The sequence below is a fragment of the Phytophthora sojae genome (assembly GCF_000149755.1).
Source record: "Phytophthora sojae unplaced genomic scaffold PHYSOscaffold_9, whole genome shotgun sequence".
Classification (NCBI taxonomy): domain Eukaryota; phylum Oomycota; class Peronosporomycetes; order Peronosporales; family Peronosporaceae; genus Phytophthora; species Phytophthora sojae.
In genome coordinates, this window is record NW_009258123.1 from 818,076 (window position 1) to 836,560 (window position 18,485).

An 18,485-nucleotide genomic window follows, 5' to 3' on the forward strand; every position below is an offset into this window, starting at 1 on the left:
TCAAGGCTTTCAACCCCACAGACAACTCACCTGGTGATCGATCCAGGCTCCCCGAAGATAAACGACACCGATAGGGATTCACAAGGTGCCACGCCACCCTGGCCGCATTTATTCCCAGAACCGGCGTTCAAGGAAATCTGCGTTCAGGGTTTACCTTCCCAAAGAGGTTTGCTCGTCAACCCTTTCTGGGCTACCGCTATACGCCTAGGCGTAAAAGGTTTCACCGACCTCGATACAGAGCCACTTCGTTGCTCTTCAATTTCTTCCCCAGGTTCAGGAACGCGACGTCCAGCGGTAGCGTAGCATCACGTCCGTAGAGAGAAAAGAACGGTGTATCGCCTAACGCCTCATGATAAGACGTGCGGTAGGCAAACAACACACGAGGCAAATACAGGTCCCAGTCCGTTTGCGCTTCACTCACGTGCATCTTGAGCGTTCCCATGAGCGTTCCGTTGAACCGTTCCACGAGACCTTGAGTCTGCGGGTGATAGGCAGAACCGAACAGCTTCTTGATCCCGAGCGTTTGATAGAAAGACTTAGCGATTTCGGACGTGAAATTTCGACCGTTGTCACTCAACAACCGTGAAGGCACACCGTGCCGGGACACAACACCGTTCACCATGACGTCAACGAACGTGACGGAGTCCAATCGGAGAACTGCGAAGGCTTCGGCCCATCTCGTGAAGTAGTCCACGAATACAAGAATGTACTTGTTGCCTCGTTCAGTCTCCGGTAACGGTCCGACGGCATCGACCACTAGTAGTGAGAACGGTCCCGTGAGATTGGCTACGGGCATCCGTTGCATCTGCCCCGCTTGCCACGGTCTCGAGCCCTTCCCACTACCACAACGGTAGCACTCCCGGACGTACTCCGTGACATCCTTCCGCCATCCCGGCCAGAACGCATGCCTCCTCACCTTTTCCAGAGTCTTCGTCATTCCAAGTGAGATGACAGAACGTCAGAGTGATAGCAGTGCAACACGGTCTCCATATACGGTAACGGAACCACCGGAACGGTCGAGGACCGTGCAGGTCCGACTCGAGCTGGAAGATTCACACGCCGCATCAATAAACCGTTCCGTACTTCATATCGACGTCCCATCTTGACACCAGTCGCTCGCAGGAAGGGGTCGAGAGGCAAGGCACCGTCCAGCAGGAAAGCCACCAGAGTCTTGATCCACGGCACCTCTTGCTGCGCTTCTACGAACTGTTCAGAGTCGAGTCCGAACCGGTCCACAGGGGATATCGGCACATCCGTTACCGGACCGCTGCCAACGTCCTCATTCGGACGGTCAGGTTCGTCATCATCCACATGTCCATCTGCACGCTCGCCAGCAACATCCTCACCGTTCGCGAGTTCACCGTTTGTACCAGGCTGCTCCCCGACTGAAGCCGGATGCACGTCATCGACCGTGCTCTCAGGATTCAGGAGGTCGCTCATCGTCAGAGCCGCCGCCGTGTCCATCGTCAATCGTGACAGACCGTCAACATGACCCAAAGAAGTACCAGGCTTGTGATGAACTTTGAACTGGAGGCTCGAGAGCTCTATCGCCCACCGTGCAAGCTTAGCGTTCGTCGTACGGTTACCGGGGCTGAACACCCACGTCAGCGCCTGGTGGTCCTTGTACAAATCGAACTCACGTTTGTCCAGGTAGCAGCGGAACTTCCTCGTTGCCCAAACAACTCCCCAACATTCAATCTCCGAGATGTCATCTTGGTTGTTGATCCAGTTCTTCTGCGACCCAGCCAACAGCTTACTAGCGTAGGCCACTACACGGTCGCGACCGTTCACTTCTTGCATCAAGCAAGCGCCAACAGCGTACCGTGACGAGTCCACGTACAACTTAAACCGTTTCTTGCCATTAGGATAGACTAGTATCGGCGGCTTCAAGAGTGCACGCTTCAACTGTCTAAACGCAGCTTCACAGTCCTCGTTCCACACGAACGGTGCGTCCTTCACCTTCAGCCGTTCCAGGGGCGCAGAGATAGACGCATACCCCGGGATGTAGCGACGGAAGTAACTTGTCAGACCCAGGAAAGAGTGGATCCCATGCACATCCACTGGACGCTTCACGTTCATCACGCCCTTCACCTTCTCGGGATTAGGCAGGATCCCAGTAGGAGTCACGATGTGCCCCAGGAACGCTACTTGACTGCGCCCCCAGTGACACTTCTTCATCTTGAGCTTGAATCCAGCCTGCTGGAACCGAGTCAGCACTTGGCGCACACGGACCAGATGGGAAGGGAAGTCCTTGCTGAAAATGCAACAGTCATCGAGATAAACCAAACAGATTCGCCACTTGAGGTTCACCAAAACGGTCTCCATCAACCGTTCAAACGCTGGGACAGCGTTGCAAAGGCAAAACGGCATCACTAACCATTCGTACAGACCGTATTTGCACGTGAAAGCGGTCTTAGACACGCTGTCCGGGTGCATCGGCACGTTCCAGTAGCCAGAAGCGATATCAATCGTCGAAAACAGTTGAGCGTCGCCCAACACGTCCAGAATATCATCAATCAACGGCATGGGGTAACAGTCCTTCACCGTTACCGCGTTCAACTTACGGTAGTCGATGCAGAACCGTATTCCACCGCCCGGTTTCCGAATCATCAGGACCGGGCTCGCCCACGGACTGTTTGAGAGTCGAATTAGGTTCAGCTCCAAGTACTGCTGGATCTCCGCTTCCATGACTTCACTTTCAGCCAACGAGACACGGTACGGCTGCTGCTTGATCGGAGCACTGTCACCGGTGTCGGTCTCGAATTGCAACAGATCCGTCCGTCCGGGCTTCTTAGAAGAGTCCACAAACATGCTGCGGAAACCGTTCAGTTCTTCTTGGAACAGTTCCTTCTGGTCCGCCGACAGTTTAGACTCCGATAAATCGGCCTTCATAGCTTCCGCTTTGTCGGGCGGGATGTCCGGCTTCGTAGCGTTCACCTTCTCACCGACGCCCACTTCGCGCGCCTCAGACACAGACGCTACACGCTCCTCCTTGAGCTCATCACCTTCGGCGGGCACCGCTCCCTTCGGACCAACCGTTTGACGCTCCGCACCCTGCGGATCGACCGTTGGCGGCTCGAAAGCCGACTCCGGGATCACGGAAGTGCACGCAATGACCGTTCATTTCCGGATCCAGTACTCATCCGTAGACGCATTGCAAACTTCGACGATGACCTGGCTTCCTCGACCGTGCACAGCGACCGTGCCACACACAGCGTCGGAGGCAGATCTAACGACCCTTCGACCAGAACGGTCGCCTTGTCGACGACAGCACTAACGACCCGAGTCATCACGAGAGCTTGGCCACGCGGCGGCAACCGCTCCGACGTCGCCATCGTCGTCATGTACGACTCCTGCACCATGGTGAAATCCAGCTTCAACACTTCGCCCGTACTCTTCAGAGTCAACGTCCGTTCCGAAACGTCTATCACAGCGCAGAACGCTCCTAGGGCATCAACACCCAGGATCGCATCGACGTGGAGACGGTCTGCGACCAACAAGCTCATAGACACTTCGACCGTTCCCAGCCGGAGAGAGAGGGTAATCCAACCACGGATCCGCAACTTGTGCCTTGAAAAGCTCCTCACTAGGCCTTCGTATGGTTCCAGCGGCTCGGACGACCGTCCTAAACGCTTCAGCACGCGTCGATCCTCGAGACTTAGAGTAGCGCCTGTATCCGCTAGCATTTGAGACGGTAAGCAGTCAATATAACCCCTCAAAGTTGCTAACAGCACACACTACCCGGCGTCCGTCCTCAACGGCGCGATACACGACACACTCATCTCCATCTTCATCACAGAGTCCAAATCCGTTAGGCAAGTTGACTGTGACAACTTCCACGAGACCGGTCCTTGGTAACGGTGTCCGAGCAGGACGCTCGCATCGTACCCCCTCAACGTAATGAGAAATGTCCTCTTCACGCTCAGGGTAGAACTCCACGTTTCCCAGTACTTCGGCATACGGTTTGTTCAACGACGAAAAGACAAAGCAACCCTTCTTCTCAGGCTGACGGCGACGGCGGCGCCTAGCACTTGGCATCCTCGACCGCCCCGTACGGCCCCACAGATTCGTCCACACTTGACCCGCGTTCTCCTCGAAATACGACTTGATACACGGTTTCAACCGTTCCCAGCAATCTCCCTTCGGACCATACTGCTCCACAGCACGGTTGACGTGCTCACGTAGCCGTTCCCAATCGGGATCAGGCACCTTGTCACGCAACGGAGGAACCTCCACCGTTCCTCCTTCACCCTTCAGCACTTCATCAGTACCGTTGTTTCGGCCTTCATAGTCCCTCGTCTCTTTCGACGTGCGGAACACTGCCTGGCGCGCGATCGCTCTCTTGATCTTCGGATCGACGCGTTGTACTCCACTTAGGACAGAAATCCCTTCTTCCACCGAGACCGTTCATCCCGGATCATCGGCAGGGCGCAAGCCATTCTCGCACACGAAAGACTCGACGACCGTGTTAACCACGCTTGTGACCGTTTCATTTTCAGAATCCGACCGTTCGGAGGAGACATCAGAGCTGCGGGTATCATTACCGACGCCTGACCGCTCCAAGGCCTTCCTCACCGTTCCACTTGGCGCGGCTTGTTCACCATAGACGACATTCGCCACCGGAGTCCGGAAGTCTCGGTTCGCACGCTTGGCTTCCTCCGACTTCTCCAGCATATCACCGTACCAATCTTGCCAGTACTCAGGCGTTCCAATGTAGTCGGAGGCAGCTTGGCGCGTCCGCTCCAAGGCCTCCAGAGAGATACCCAAGAAGCGAGCCAGCTCTTCCGCAGACGGTTCGGTCTGAGCTTTAGCGTTCTGCTCGACACGCTTCAGCAACTCGACCTCGTCCAGCGGATACAACCGGTCTTCAAGCTCCTTGTCGTACTCTTCTGGCTCGGCGGCGACATCTGTTCCAGCGAGAACAGACGTCTCCAGCCCGGGCTCACAGTCATCCATAGGATCCAGTTCTTCATCCGTAAACCAACGGTCGTACTTCGAGGATTCCTTGGCCTCAACCGTTTTGGTTTCGACCGTCCTGGCCTCGACCGTACCGTTCACTCCCTTGCTCTCAGCAAGAACGGTCTCTTCATCCGTCCAAGCCGCGAACAAGCAGTCCGACACATCGTATTCTTCATCTTTCCATGCCACCACCTCTTCTGGTGGCGTCACTTCAACAACGGCATTTCGTTCTTCACGTGTCACCGTAGGAGGTTCCGACACGGTGCAATCCTCAGACAGCCCCGTGACCGTTGTCTCCCCACCGTTCCCAACCTCATCACACCGTTCTGGACTCGCAGCGACCAGATCTTCGTAGACCACTTCGACTTCCTTGGCTTCGACGTCCGCAACCAATCCTTCTCCTTCTTCATCCGTCCCCACGATCTTGAACCCGACTTTCTTTTTCTTGTTTTTCTTTTCAGCACATGAAGCTCCACGCAGGGTAGACACCGGTTCGGTCTGCTTCCTCGATGCATTCACACAAACATCAACGGTGGTCACCGTCCCGCCTTCAGCTTCACGGTCGCGATCACCACCACTCGAGCCATTTACTAGACAAGAGGAAGGAGTGACTCTCTCCTCCCCTTCCTCCCGCCCCCGTCATTGGTTCGAAGCGGTTTGTGCAGACCTGGTCCTCAGATCCTGGGCCGCAACACGGAGTGCCACAATGCCTGGACACGCACCAATAAGGTGACCTTCTTCCTCGCAGAACGCGCACTTGGTAACACCACGACCACCGTTCCGGCCGACCGTTCCCGGGCCGCGTTGGTAGTTGTTGGGTCCCGCTTCACACTCCACAGCGATATGACCGTGAACGCCGCAGTTGTGGCACGTCATGGACTGGTGGCGGCGGGTCTCTCGCGAGTGACCCACGTAGCCACACCGGCCACACACAGGCGCTCCCTCTTGCGTCCGACTGTCAGCTCCCATACGGATTCCTCGGACCGGTCGACCGTTCCCACGAGGACCTTGACCGTTCATTCCAACGCCAGGATTCGAAGTCGTAGCCGAAACGTTGGGCATGCGGTTCCGCGGCGAGCGCGGAGGCTGCCAGCGGTTCTGCATCATCTGCTGCTGCCACTGCTGTTGCTGTGTCATGAACGTCGTCATCTTCTCCGCAAGCACGCCCACAGCCGCCATCGGATCGTTCGCGGGTGAGGCATCGCTCCCGCTCGACTTCTTCGTCTCGTCCGAGAGCTCGTCGTCTTCTTCAATGGGACGTGACATCTCCTTGGCCAATAGCCATTCGCAGGCCTCCGGAATGTCGCGCGCCGGTCCCGAGTCGAGACATGCCAATATGCGCTTGTTTCGGAGTCCGCGACGGGACAGCTGATATCTCATCTTCCTGTTCGGATAGTCTAACGAGTCACAGAGGTCCGTCACACGGTCACCCCACTCCTCAACGGATTCGCCACGCTCACGGTGAGCGGACTGCAACCGTTCCCAGAGCTGGTCAGCCGTTCGGCTGAGGAACAGGTTGTGGAATCGGACCTACAGAGTCGCGAACGGCTTGATAGTCGAGATGTTCCACCACCGTTCAGCTTCAGAGCCCTTGATCCGTTGTCGGAACACTAACAGCCGAGACTGATCCGGGAGGTGGCTGGTGTGAGCTTTGAACAGCTCCCAGAAGTCACGCGCGTTGTCCATGCTGGCCGTGTCCGAGTAGAAAGCAGGTAGGACCTTGATCGCATTGGAGACCATAGACGACAAATCACGGTCGTTCCGAACGGTCGGGTTGTTGAAGGGGGCACGGTAGCCACCGTTCCGAGCTTGGGTAGGCATCGGCCGTCCGTTCGTTGAGGCACTCACCGCAGTTCTGACAGGTGCTTTGTAGTGCACGACTGTCTTCACCGGTCCCGTCGAGTGGGTCTTCACCGGTCTCGTAGGTTGGGACTTCGCTGTAGGCTCCACTTTCACCTTCCGTCCCATCTTCACCGTGGGCTTCGGCACCGTTCCCCAGCCGCCGTAGCCTCCTTGCTGGGCACCGACGCTCCAGCCAAATACAGGACCTCCAGGCAGACGCTTCTCGGTTCCAGTGTACATCGGGATGAAGCCACTCGGGGTCCTCTGCTGCTGCACTTCTTCAGGTTCTTCCTTCACGTAGTCCGTGTAGTAGGACGGTTCGTACTCAGCGAGTTCACTGTAGCCATAGCCTTCCGCCGACCAGTACTGTTCCGTGTCATCAAATTCGGCATCCTCACCGTCTTCCTCGACCGTTTGCACAGCCTCGGGACCCGGCGACGGAGCCATTTTCATCTCGAGCTTTTGTTCTGCTTGAGCGACCGCATCACCGTGTTCATCTGCGGTCTTCTGTTCATCATCGTCTTCATCGGCCCAAAGAGCCTCCCTCGTTTCCTGGCGAAGCGAGTCACGACCGGCAGCAGTAGCTACCTGCGCCGTCGCGTCCTCTCCGCTCGCATCTCTGGACGATCGCGGGCGTCGCTGCCCCAGTAGAGCCGACGTGGTCCCACCGTGTTGCAGCCGTCGCAACCGTCCCGCTGCCAACCGTGCCACTTCATCTTGTACGGACAGCTGATCCCCATTCTCTACTTGCTCTCCAACAACCGTCATCTTCTTCAGAAAGTCTTCTTCACTCGACCTTCAGCACGCGATCTTCTTCACTCGAACGCGCGAAACAAACTCCAATCTCCAAACTTCAAACTTCAAACTTCCAGACTTCTAACTACTTCAGGCTCCGAGCGAGCCGACCAGAATTACCGGCGGAACCGAGCGTTCCGTTCACCGTTGACTTGACCTTGACCTTGACCGTTAAGGGCTCCGAGCGAGCCGACCGTTTCCTTCTTGACCTTGTTGACCTTGACCAGTGCGGTACTACGCGTACCGTTCTCCAATCCCACAGCGGCGCCGAGCGCACCGATCACACGACACAATTCCAGATCCAGACCGTTCATGCGTCCGAGGCGAAGACTGGGACTCCAGGCAGACTCCTGAAGACCAGACGAAGCTCCACCGACGCGAGGACTTGACCCGAACTGCCGTCGTTCAGACTTCACAACGAAGACCGTACCCTGCTTCTCCACCACGTGTCGCGAGTGCCCTGGATGGGGCGGTCAAGCGTTGTATGGAAGCTAGAACGGTTAGGCAGCGGCACAAAGAGCGAGAAACAGAGCTAATATGCAAAAGCAATCAACTTGTTCTCTCCAGTGCAGATTCACGACTGACCCTACTTCCTTACCGCGCACGGAGCCTGACAGCTCGTACTTCCTTCTTCTTCGGCTCTCTGTCGGCTCACGTGCCGACTTCAACACGTCACCGGCTCACCTGGCTCTCGTCTCACCCCTTCGTCCTTGGCTCACCTCACAGCTCACGTCCTGAGCCACGCGGTGCTCGTGACCTCCGTCCTGCCCTTCGCGTCACTGCTCACCCATCGCTCGCGTCACTGCTTCCATCGCAGCCGAGCGCGCCACCTAACCGACGCGTCGCCAGTCAGCGCCCCTTCGAAATGGATGACTGCCCGCTCACCGCATCGTCCAACAGCTGATCCTCCAGAAGTCGATCGCTGGTCGAACGGTCGTCCGTGTAGTAGGAACGGTGGTGACCGTTCCTACTCGGGACAACCGCATGCGGCGATTTCGCCGCATGAGGATGAGTTGGGGTCGCACGCCGCACCACCAATCAGAGCGCTCCCAGTGACTCGCCAGCTGGCATCGCATAACAGTTTTGGACAATGAAGTTGTACATTACGATGTCAAACTAGCCATTCTGATGGAGTAATATAGCATCTACGCGACGTGATCGAGCCGCTGGCGCTAGCAATAAAGGGGCCTGCTACACTATCCGAACTACATGTGTATGGGTCCGTGCAGTGCATCAGACAAATGCAGACATTCTGCCGCAGAACGTGTACATGTACTTTGAACTATTATACATCTTCCGGTGAAAATGCTTAGTGTAAAAAGCTGTAAACTATCTTTGGTGTTGGCCTCCTATGTCCTGGTCAGCGTTCGCTTTGTCTGCCTGTTCCTCAGAGAGCGTAGATGTGACGGGGCACACAGCACTTCTTAACAGAGGAAGCAGGAGTATACAAACTCCAAGTGAACAGCCGTTCACGTGTCCCTGGTCTGAAGGGGACGACTTGACTTGAAAAGCGGTAGATCTAAGACTGAATGTATTTATAGGTTGGTACAGATTTGGCCTGCATACAAATCCTAAGTTCCCTATAGTTTGTGTCATACAAAATGTATCTGTTGGCTCTGAGGCCAATTGGGTCACTATCCAGGGGAGTGACCGATGTAGCCATCCCGGAATAGTGACAGGGTGACTATTCCATGTAACTCCGTTACATCCTCCCCCACTTAGATTCGATCTTATCGACCAATCAGAGCGAGGTTACACCGGCGACTCACATTTCACTCGCAAAGTCGAAATCCATTGACAACGGCGCGAGCTCTGGCGCCTCGGCTCCCGGGCCTCACAGAGCAACTGGCGCATCGCCGAGCAAGCCGCAGGGTCTCCACGTCGACTGGAAGCATGCCTCCAAAGCGCAGTGCGCGCAGTGCGAAAGCACCTCCGAAACCGCGGGCCATAGGGCCGAAGACCAGGGCGGCCAAGGCCAAGGACGAGTCGTCCGCGCTGATGGAGGCTACGAAGGCAGCGGAGGAGGTGGTGCGCTCTCGTAGCAGCACGCCGGAGAGTGGCCGTCAGGCCGGGGCTCGGAGCAAGTCTCCTGACGCCGCGCAAGGCAAGGAGGAGAGTCCTCGGGGCCATAAAAGCCCGGCTCGCGACTGGGAAGCCGTCGTCTTTGACTGCACGATGGTCCAGTACTCCGGTGAGAGTTCACCCGACGACGAGAACGTCTCGGAGGGCAGCACGCACGCTGCCGAAGGCACGGAGCTGGCGGCAGGCGACATGACCAACGCCTCGGCCGACGCAAAGGCCTCGTCAGAGAAGGAGGCGGAGGACGCCGAGTCCGGCTCAGGCGACAGCAAGCAGTCGCACGACGAAGTCGCCATGGCCGACCCTGGGGTCGTGGCCGAGAAGTGGCCGAGCGACGCGGGGTCCAAGCCAAGGCGGTGCTGGCATCCAAGCATCTGACGCTGGCACAAGGTCGTGAGCGTGCCCAAGCGTCGAAAGCGGCTGCCGCTGCGAAGGCCGCCGAGGCCAAGGCGAAGAAGCGTTCAGCTTCCAGGTCGCCTTGCGGCTCCAGCTCCAAGCTGTTCATCGACCCGGAGCGTGAGGACGAGCAGGGTGCCGTCCACGAGCCCAAGGAGCTCTCCAACAACCTCGACGAGCAGCAGCAGCAATACCACGCTGCTAGCTCGGGTGCGTATGCCAGGCAGCCGACTGCCACGACTGCCATCGAGTCTTCTTCAGGCGGGGATGCCACGTACCCGCAGGGCTACTTCCCTCCCGAGCCTGGCACTGGTGCGCCAGCGCTGTTGGAGAAGCTCTCGGCTCCTCGTGGCCTTATCGGCGGGTACACCTCGAGGGGTTCCTATGAGCGTGATCTTGTTGAGAAAGAGCCACTCTTTCTTGGCGACGTTGATGTCGCCCGGTGTGTGCTACTAGCACCACACAAGCTCACACTGAAGGAGTTCACCACGCTTCGCAAGAAGCCGGAGGACAAGGGTGGACTCCATCCTGTGTGGGGTTTCCACCGGGTCAAGCCGAATGACAACATGACCTGGAGCGAGGTGGAAGACCTCTGCTGGCGCTACGTCCAGCGCAAAGGGTATTCCGACCAAGAGTTCAAAGAACTCCGTGAGGATCGCACTCTGTCCGCAATCCTGGACGTGCGCGAGCTCCGCATCGAGTTCGCTCAACTCGTGAGCAAGCGCAAGCTCCACTCGAAGATGGACGACTTGAAGCAAGAGGCGAGAGCCAAAGCTCGTGAAGAGCGTGGGCGTGGTGCGACTACGTCTGCTACCGTGCCCCGGGTACCGGCCAAGAAGCCAAGGACTACTTACGAAGCTGCCGCTGCTTCTCGTCCCATATCGCAACAGCCTTCGGGCAGTCTGCCTGAAGCTGCTCAACGGGCTCCCACGAGTTATCCGACTCAGGGTAACCCCTCCACTTCACGAGCAGCTGGCGCTTGCCATGGAGCCGCCGCTCCCGGACGACTCGTTCCACGTGGTAGTGGATCTGTGGTGTAGTACCCCGCGGAAGAAGTGGGCGCGCTGGGCGCCGGAGGAAGAAGGCGCCGGGACGCGAGTGATGGACTTCGACGCGGCTGATGGAACGCGACGCGGATTGATGGGCGCGACGCAGGGCCGAGCTCGACGGGAAAGTCGGCGTGGGTGATGGGCCGTGAGACACGGTGCCAGAATCCAGTGCGACGCGTAATCATCCGACGGGTCGACCAGCGCACCCGGTTCTGCAAAACGCGCCGACCCTAACCCCCGCCGACCAAAACGCGCCGAGGTAAGATCTTGATTGCGCCACGCAAACCAGGTTGAAGGACGGCAGCGCAAGCACGACAGAAGTAGGGATAGGCCCAGAGCGGTAGGCTTAGCAAGCAGTAGTACAGAGTAGCCCGTAGCAAGGACATAGAATAGGGTAAGGACTCCGTCCCGAAATTTCTCTGAACCACAAAGACCTCCCGTCTTCTCCGAGGTTCCAGGGGAACTACCAAGCGCCGGCAAGTAGAGCCGCCTAGATATCGCGGCCCCCCGTCGTTTGCTGGTTCGGGTGCTCACCCCCCACAGACCCGTGCTGGAACAAAGGCACGTTGAACGTATACCGTTTAGGTGGGCGCCCGATAACGCGCTGCCTAGGCGAAGGACCGCACTGGCCTGATAACCGCCGTGCACAAGACCCCCGTGTAGGCCCGATAACGCCACACAAGCCCCAGGAAATGCCGGCCCGATAACGCCGCACGCTCAAGGCTCGACGCCCTACGACAAGGAACAAGCGTCAACACAAGAACCCCCAACTCCGAAGCCTGCGAAGACTTGGGCCTGTATTTCGAAGATACGCTACTCCAACAACCGGGAATAATTTGCTCGGCGCGACCGCTATCCAGACGCGCCGAGTTTGTGCGAGATCGCATTCGCGAGATTTCTGCGAGAGCGCTACTCCACAGATCTGCCAATTGCGATCAAGGAGGGCCGGCGGTGGCCTCGCACGGCCATGGCTACGAGCCTGAGGCGACGCAGCCGTATACTGGGGCCCCGAGTCAGGTGGTGGCCCTGCAGCAAGAGGAGATTCGTCTTCTCCGGGACCGTGTGTACGTCCTCGAGATCGCGCTTGGCGTCGGCCTTGGTGGCGAGGCTGCCGCTCGTGCTGGTCAGTCTGGTGCCGTGGAGCGGCTCCGTGAGGATGTTGCCTCGCTCTATCAAGAAACTCGCAGTCTCCATGGCCGTGTGGATCGTCGAGCCGACCTGTCGTCTTACGACTCGCTGCGTAACCAGCTCGCTGGCCTTCGGGCCGAGCTTCATGGCCACGCGCCGTATCCGGAGCAGCAGCAGCTCCACTCGTATCAAGCCCAGTTTGGCCAGGGCTCGTACGACGCCCCTGCGTATGCTGCTCCGATGTACGCCGCGCCGTCTTACGACCAGCGCGCGTATCAGGCGCCTTACCGCCACCCGACGCCGCGCTTCGAGGAGCTGCGCTCTTCTCCACCGGGCCACCCACCGCTTCCTGCGGGGCAGCCAGAGCCAGAGGGTCATGGTACCTCTTAAGACGACCCACGTAAAACGTCGGGTGAGTCGTCATCGACTTGGGCAAGTCTATGGTGTACGCCGCGCCATGCCGGCTGAGGACCGTGAAGGGTCCAATGAAGCGGTGCTTCAGCTTGTTGCTCTCGACCGAGCTAACAGTGTTTAGCGGTACGTTTCTAGTATCTAGGAGAACTAAATCCCCAACCTTAAACACGTTCATGTTTCCTCTTCCATTTCGGTCAGAGAAACCCTTCTGTTTATCTTGGGCTTGCGCCATGATGTCTCGCACCCTGCTGATTATGTTCAGCCTGTCTTCGGCAAACGAGGACAGTTGCTTCCGCAAGGTGGCTGGACTCACGTCCGAGACTTGGGAGGAAAAGGTTTTCCGAGCCTCTCCCCCACTTAGGACCGAAGCCCCGGTACTGCCTCGTAATGTGAGCGGCACCTGAGGGTGGCGCAACGCGTCCAGGTAAAAGGGCGTAAAGCCCGTCGATGCATGTACCGCACTGTTGAGTGCGAACTCAACCATGGGCAAGCGATCAGCCCAAGAGCGGGGCATCTCCGCGCAGATACTGCGGAGCGTGTCTTCGAGCACGCGATTGACGCGCTCCGTCTGGCCATCCGTCTGCGGGTGGTCCGCCGTTGACATCGACAGTCGTGTGCCGAGAAGCTGAAACAACGTCTGCCAGAACGTAGCGGTGAACCGCGGGTCTCGATCAGAGACAATGGTCTCGGGCAGACCGTGGTGTCGGAAGACACAGTCCATGAACAGGCGAGCGACCTCGTCGCCAGTGACGGTGTCACGAACTGGAGCAAAGTGGACCATCTTGCTCAGACGGCACACGAAGGCAACAACACCAGTGTTGCCACGGTCATCGGCCGGAAGTCCGAAGACAAAGTCGAGACTCATCGACTTCCAGCAGTCCGCTGGGACCGGCAGGCTCTGCAATGGTGCCGAGGCGTGACCGGCAGGCTTCACACGCTGGCACGTCTCGCACGTACGGACGTAGGTGGCGACCCACTTGTACATGTGACGCCACCAAAACATCTGCGAGACAGACGCGTACGTCTTCTCACGGCCGAGATGGCCACTGGATGGAGCGTCGTGCGCCTCCATCAGGATGTCGTACTTAAGATCCTCGTCGTTGGGCGCGACAGTACGGGGAGGATCCTCCGGCTCGACCCTATAGTGGAGCAAACCGTCAGCCCACTCATAGCGGTGCAGCCTTGCACGTTGTCGGGGCGTGAGCCACTCGGCCTTGGCTTCCGAGCCAGCGGCCAAGAACCGCACAAGAGGTCCGAGACTGGCATCGTCTCGGTACCCCAGCCTGATGCGATCATACAGATGGCGACGCTCCCAGCGCCAGTCGACATCCTTCTTCAGGAGATCCGACAAGGGCCGTGCCAGCTCGGCGTAGCCTGCACTATACTTGTGCAGGTAGTTGGCGAGGCCCAACCACTGTCGTAGGTCCTTCTGCGACCGACGTGGCGGCCAAGCCGCGATGGTTTTCACCTTCTCCGGGTCCGCCCGGACCCCGGCGCTGCTGATGAAGCAGCCCAGGACCTTGATCTCCTCAGCTGCGAACACACACTTGTCGATGTTGGCGTACAGCTTGTTCGCCCGCATGACTTCGAACACACGTCGAAGGTGCTGGAGATGCACCTCCATGGCCGTCTGGCCTGCCTCGGCACGGCTGTGGACGAAGATGCCGTCAAAGTACGTCTGTGTGAACGCACGCAAAGGTCGGAACAGTTGTGTGACCAAGCGATTGAACGTCGCCGGGGCGTTAGAAAGCCCCTGAGGCATGACCAGCCACTCCCAGAGCATACCGCTCGGCGTGCTCACAGCCGTGAGTGGGATGTCGCTCTGGCGCATCAGGATCTGGTAGTATCCGTCCACCAGGTCCAGCGCGCTATACAGCGTGCAGCCGGCCATGTTGTTGAGCAACACGTCCTTGCGCGGGATCGGTGTCTGCGCAGGCACTGTCGCGCTGTTCAGCTTGTAATAAGCATGAACCAGACGTCACTTTCCGTTCGGTTTGCGAACACAGAAGGTAGGCGTCGAGTGCGGGGACTTCGACTCCCGCATCATGCCTGCCTTCGCCATGGCGGCAAAGAAGGCATCAATGACTTCACACTGCTCCCGGGGAAGAGGCCATTGCCTCGTGACACAGTACTTCGTGCCCGGCACGAGATCGATCTCGTGCCTGATTCCCCTGTCCGGAGGGAGATTGGACGGTGGATCCTTGGACACCACGTCCTCGAACTCCTTCACCAAGGGGTACACCGGGTCCCGGGGGTTCTTAAGAATCTCAGAGCCCATGCGCGACGCGCGCTGTCTCTGGAACTCCTCCAGGACTGCCTGGTCCATGACCGAGGACGAGTTCAACTCGGCCGACGTGGACTCCGGTCGGAGGAGAACCAACTCTGCGATCTCCCCGGCCTTTAGCTCGGCCAAGAAGTCCTCCATGGCGAGCTCCTCAAGGGTCAGCAACTCTGCAACCTCGGGCAGAGCTGTAAGCTCGACAGCTCCTGTCTTGACCCGACGACCGGTCACGCCGTCGAAGATGTGATAACACTCTTCGGCGGCTGGAGCCTTGGCTGGAAGCTCGGAGTCGCTGGCGACTGGCGTCGTCGGCCACACGACTGGGCCCGGCTTACGACGTGACCCTCGGGTGTCTTCGTCTCGTGGCGCCGCCTCGACGGCACCACCGATCTTCTCGATCTCGTGCGGAACGACGTTACCCGCCTTGTCCATGAGCGGAACTTGGTTACCCGCCTTGCTGGGTGGAACTATGTTACGTGTGGAACTTGGTTACCCACACCAGGAGCGCTTCCAGCGACTCCCGCATCAGTTATGGTCTGAGTGACCTCCTGTGGAACTATGTTACCCACATCGGAAGCGCCTGCAGTGCCTTTCTCATCAGTTACGGTCTGAGTGACCTCGCGTGGAACTTGGTTACCCACGCCAACGCCAGCGGCGCCTTCTCCAGCAGCCCTTGCTGCCTGCGGTACTTCGTTACCCGCGTGTGGACCTACGTTACGCACCTGGTAGGTGCTGTCCGGCACCTCCACTCTCAGGCCTTGTCCGGCCCGGTCGGAGTCGTCGTCAGTCTCGACGGACCCCAAGAACTCATTAGACGCTGCTGCGCCCTGGCGGCCCTCGCGGGCGCCCCAGCTGCTGCCAGAGGTGGGAACATGACTCACCAAAGCTCTGTCAGAGCGTGGGGGACGGCTGCCCCGATGGCCTTGCCGCGCCAGTCGATCCAAGGCTCGTGTTTCTCCAGCCACGGCATGCCAAGGATCAGGTCGTACTTGTCCATGTCTAGGACCAAGAACGGCTCCGTGCTGTCGAAGTCCTCGAACTTGACAGTGAGGTCCATGTGGACCCGAGGTACTTCTACCACCGTACCGTCGGCCAGTCTTACCGAGACCAGCCCGTTGCCTTTGCTGCCTCGTAGCGCATCGGCGTACTTGTCGCGATTGCGTGCGACAGTCTGGCGGCGCGCAAAGTTCTTGGACGCCCCAGAGTCGATCAAGATTCTCAAGGGATGATCGTATCCCGGTACACTCGCGTGCACCACATGCAGCCCACCGCTGCCCTGAGAGTACAGAGACTCTCAGGGGCTAAGTCCCCATGGCGTGCGCCACCCGCACGCCCCTCATGAAGACTTAGTGTTTCCCCAGTAGGGCGCCCCGCCCCTACTGGTGTCCGGCGTTCCCCTGGTTCCTGGGGCGCGGCTTCTGCCAGCGACCCCTAGAGCCAAAGGGCTTCGAAGAGAACTTCTTCTTCAGTCCTCCCGCGGGACAAGCACGTTTCATGTGCCCAAGCTTGCCACAGCCGTAGCAGCGAATGTCGCTCTGCTCGGTCATGCCCAGATCCATGGGAACCGGCCCGTTGATCGCTCCATTGCCGGAGTTACCATTAGGCGCACCGCCAGAGGCAGGGTTGCTCTGCCATACCGTGGCGGGGGTACGAGCCTGCTTGTGGCTGTACTCCTCCTGGTGGGCGATCTGAATCGCCTCCTCCATAGTGTTTGCTTGCACACGGAACAGTTGCGTGCGGGCAGGACCGACACGCAGACCGTCCATGAACACGGTCACCTTGATGTGTCCAGGCAGGGGGTTCCCCACCAAAGAGGCACTGAGCACTCGCATCTCCTGGATGTACTCATGCAGCTCGCGCCTTCCTTGTTTGCAGGCGAGGAAGCGCGAACGCTGGCGGTACTCGTAGTTCGCCGGAAGAAACGCGGCCCGCAGCTGCTCGCACAGCTGGGACCATGATGCGAAGCATCCAGGCGTCGTCGCTTCGCGCGTATACGCCCAACTCTTAGCGCGACCACTAGGGTTGGAAAGCGCAAAGGCGACACGGAGTTGCTCGTCCGAGACGAGAGCCGCGTCCATCGCGAGCTCAACCTCTCGAACCCAGAAGTGAAGGTTTTCTCCTTCCTTCCCTTCGAAGGGGTGAACCTTCAGCCGCAGGGGTTTCGGTTGCACCGGCTTCGGTGCGGCCGCAGTGTCCTGCAGCCCTTGAACGTGGGCGATGAGCCCTCGCTCGTAGGTGTCGAACGCGTTGATACGCTCAACCTGCTCAGCCGGCGTCGCCGCCGCTAAGCTACGCAGGGCATCTGTCCCAAAGATGCCTGCCATCTTACGAACGGACTCGTACTGCGAGTCGTTCAGATGGGGAAACTCCGTACGATCCATCTTGGCTCACTTGATGAGACCACAGAGGATTCAGGTAGTCCAATCTACCCGCGTAGGCGTAGGATTGACTACAAGTGCTACCAAGTGTGACGGGGCACACAGCACTTCTTAACAGAGGAAGCAGGAGTATACAAACTCCAAGTGAACAACCGTTCACGTGTCCCTGGTCTGAAGGGGACGACTTGACTTGAAAAGCGGTAGATCTAAGACTGAATGTATTTATAGGTTGGTACAGATTTGGCCTGCATACAAATCCTAAGTTCCCTATAGTTTGTGTCATACAAAATGTATCTGTTGGCTCTGAGGCCAATTGGGTCACTATCCAGGGGAGTGACCGATGTAGCCATCCCGGAATAGTGACAGGGTGACTATTCCGCACTAGAGTATCATGGCTTAATAACGAAAGCTATCAGCGCAAAACATAGTCATAGCATACACTAGATTGACGGAGAACCGTGTGCGTGAGATATACTGGTAATGTAGGCGTATACCGTGCGATTAAGACTAGCTAGCTCCAAGTACTTCTACCGACGACGGTTAATAGCACGTTCATACAGAGCTACCGATGAGCAAAACATTCGGTCGCATTATAATAGCTGCCGAGACGACTGTTGCTATGCATTTGAGGCCTCACCACTTGATTCCCAAGGCCAACCATGATTTGGGTGCTCAAGCGAGCTAACGCGTACATTCCGGCCAGCCCGAGATCGTCGAAGACGTGCTGTAGTGAAAGATACGACTAGGCGGGGTCGGTAGAGCATTTGCTAAGTCCACAGAGGTCAAGCATTGAGATAAAATCTTAAATACAATGTGCGTATGTTGAAAAACTTGTAGTGCTTCCACATATTGTGTACAACCTCAGCAAAAACCTGGTACAGCTAACTGCGAGATGGGTGATACGGAAGATATACGCATGATAGTGCAGCCTGTACCGAAGGTATAAGGAAAAGACGTTTGAAGTGATGTGGTGGAGCTACTCAATGAGTGGACCGCCAAATTATGCCACATTGGTTACTTGATCCCCGCCCCTATAATGAAGAATTTAAGTGCTTCGTTTGTTGCTGCGCAAAGGGAAATAGTTCCTTTGATGTAGAGCAGGTATATTTTCCGATCGGTGGTCGCTTTAGAAAAGTTTTATTACTTTCCGTTTCAATTTGTTTT

At 57.8% G+C, this 18,485-nt stretch overlaps 2 protein-coding genes across 2 annotated transcripts; both read right to left on the reverse strand.

The window, feature by feature from the left end:
* Positions 1 to 4,407: 4,407 nt before the first annotated feature.
* PHYSODRAFT_263235 (hypothetical protein) lies at positions 4,408 to 7,137 on the reverse strand (the record flags this gene model as incomplete). The annotated part of the gene is made up of 3 exons (XM_009536216.1): positions 4,408 to 5,549; positions 5,682 to 6,489; positions 6,808 to 7,137. Coding segments are annotated over 3 exons (2,280 nt in total), but the record flags the coding sequence as incomplete, so codon positions are not given.
* A 3,780-nt stretch (positions 7,138 to 10,917) lies between these two features.
* Positions 10,918 to 12,108, reverse strand: PHYSODRAFT_522638 (hypothetical protein; the record flags this gene model as incomplete). The annotated part of the gene is made up of 2 exons (XM_009536217.1): positions 10,918 to 11,100; positions 12,034 to 12,108. Coding segments are annotated over 2 exons (258 nt in total), but the record flags the coding sequence as incomplete, so codon positions are not given.
* Positions 12,109 to 18,485: the final 6,377 nt, after the last annotated feature.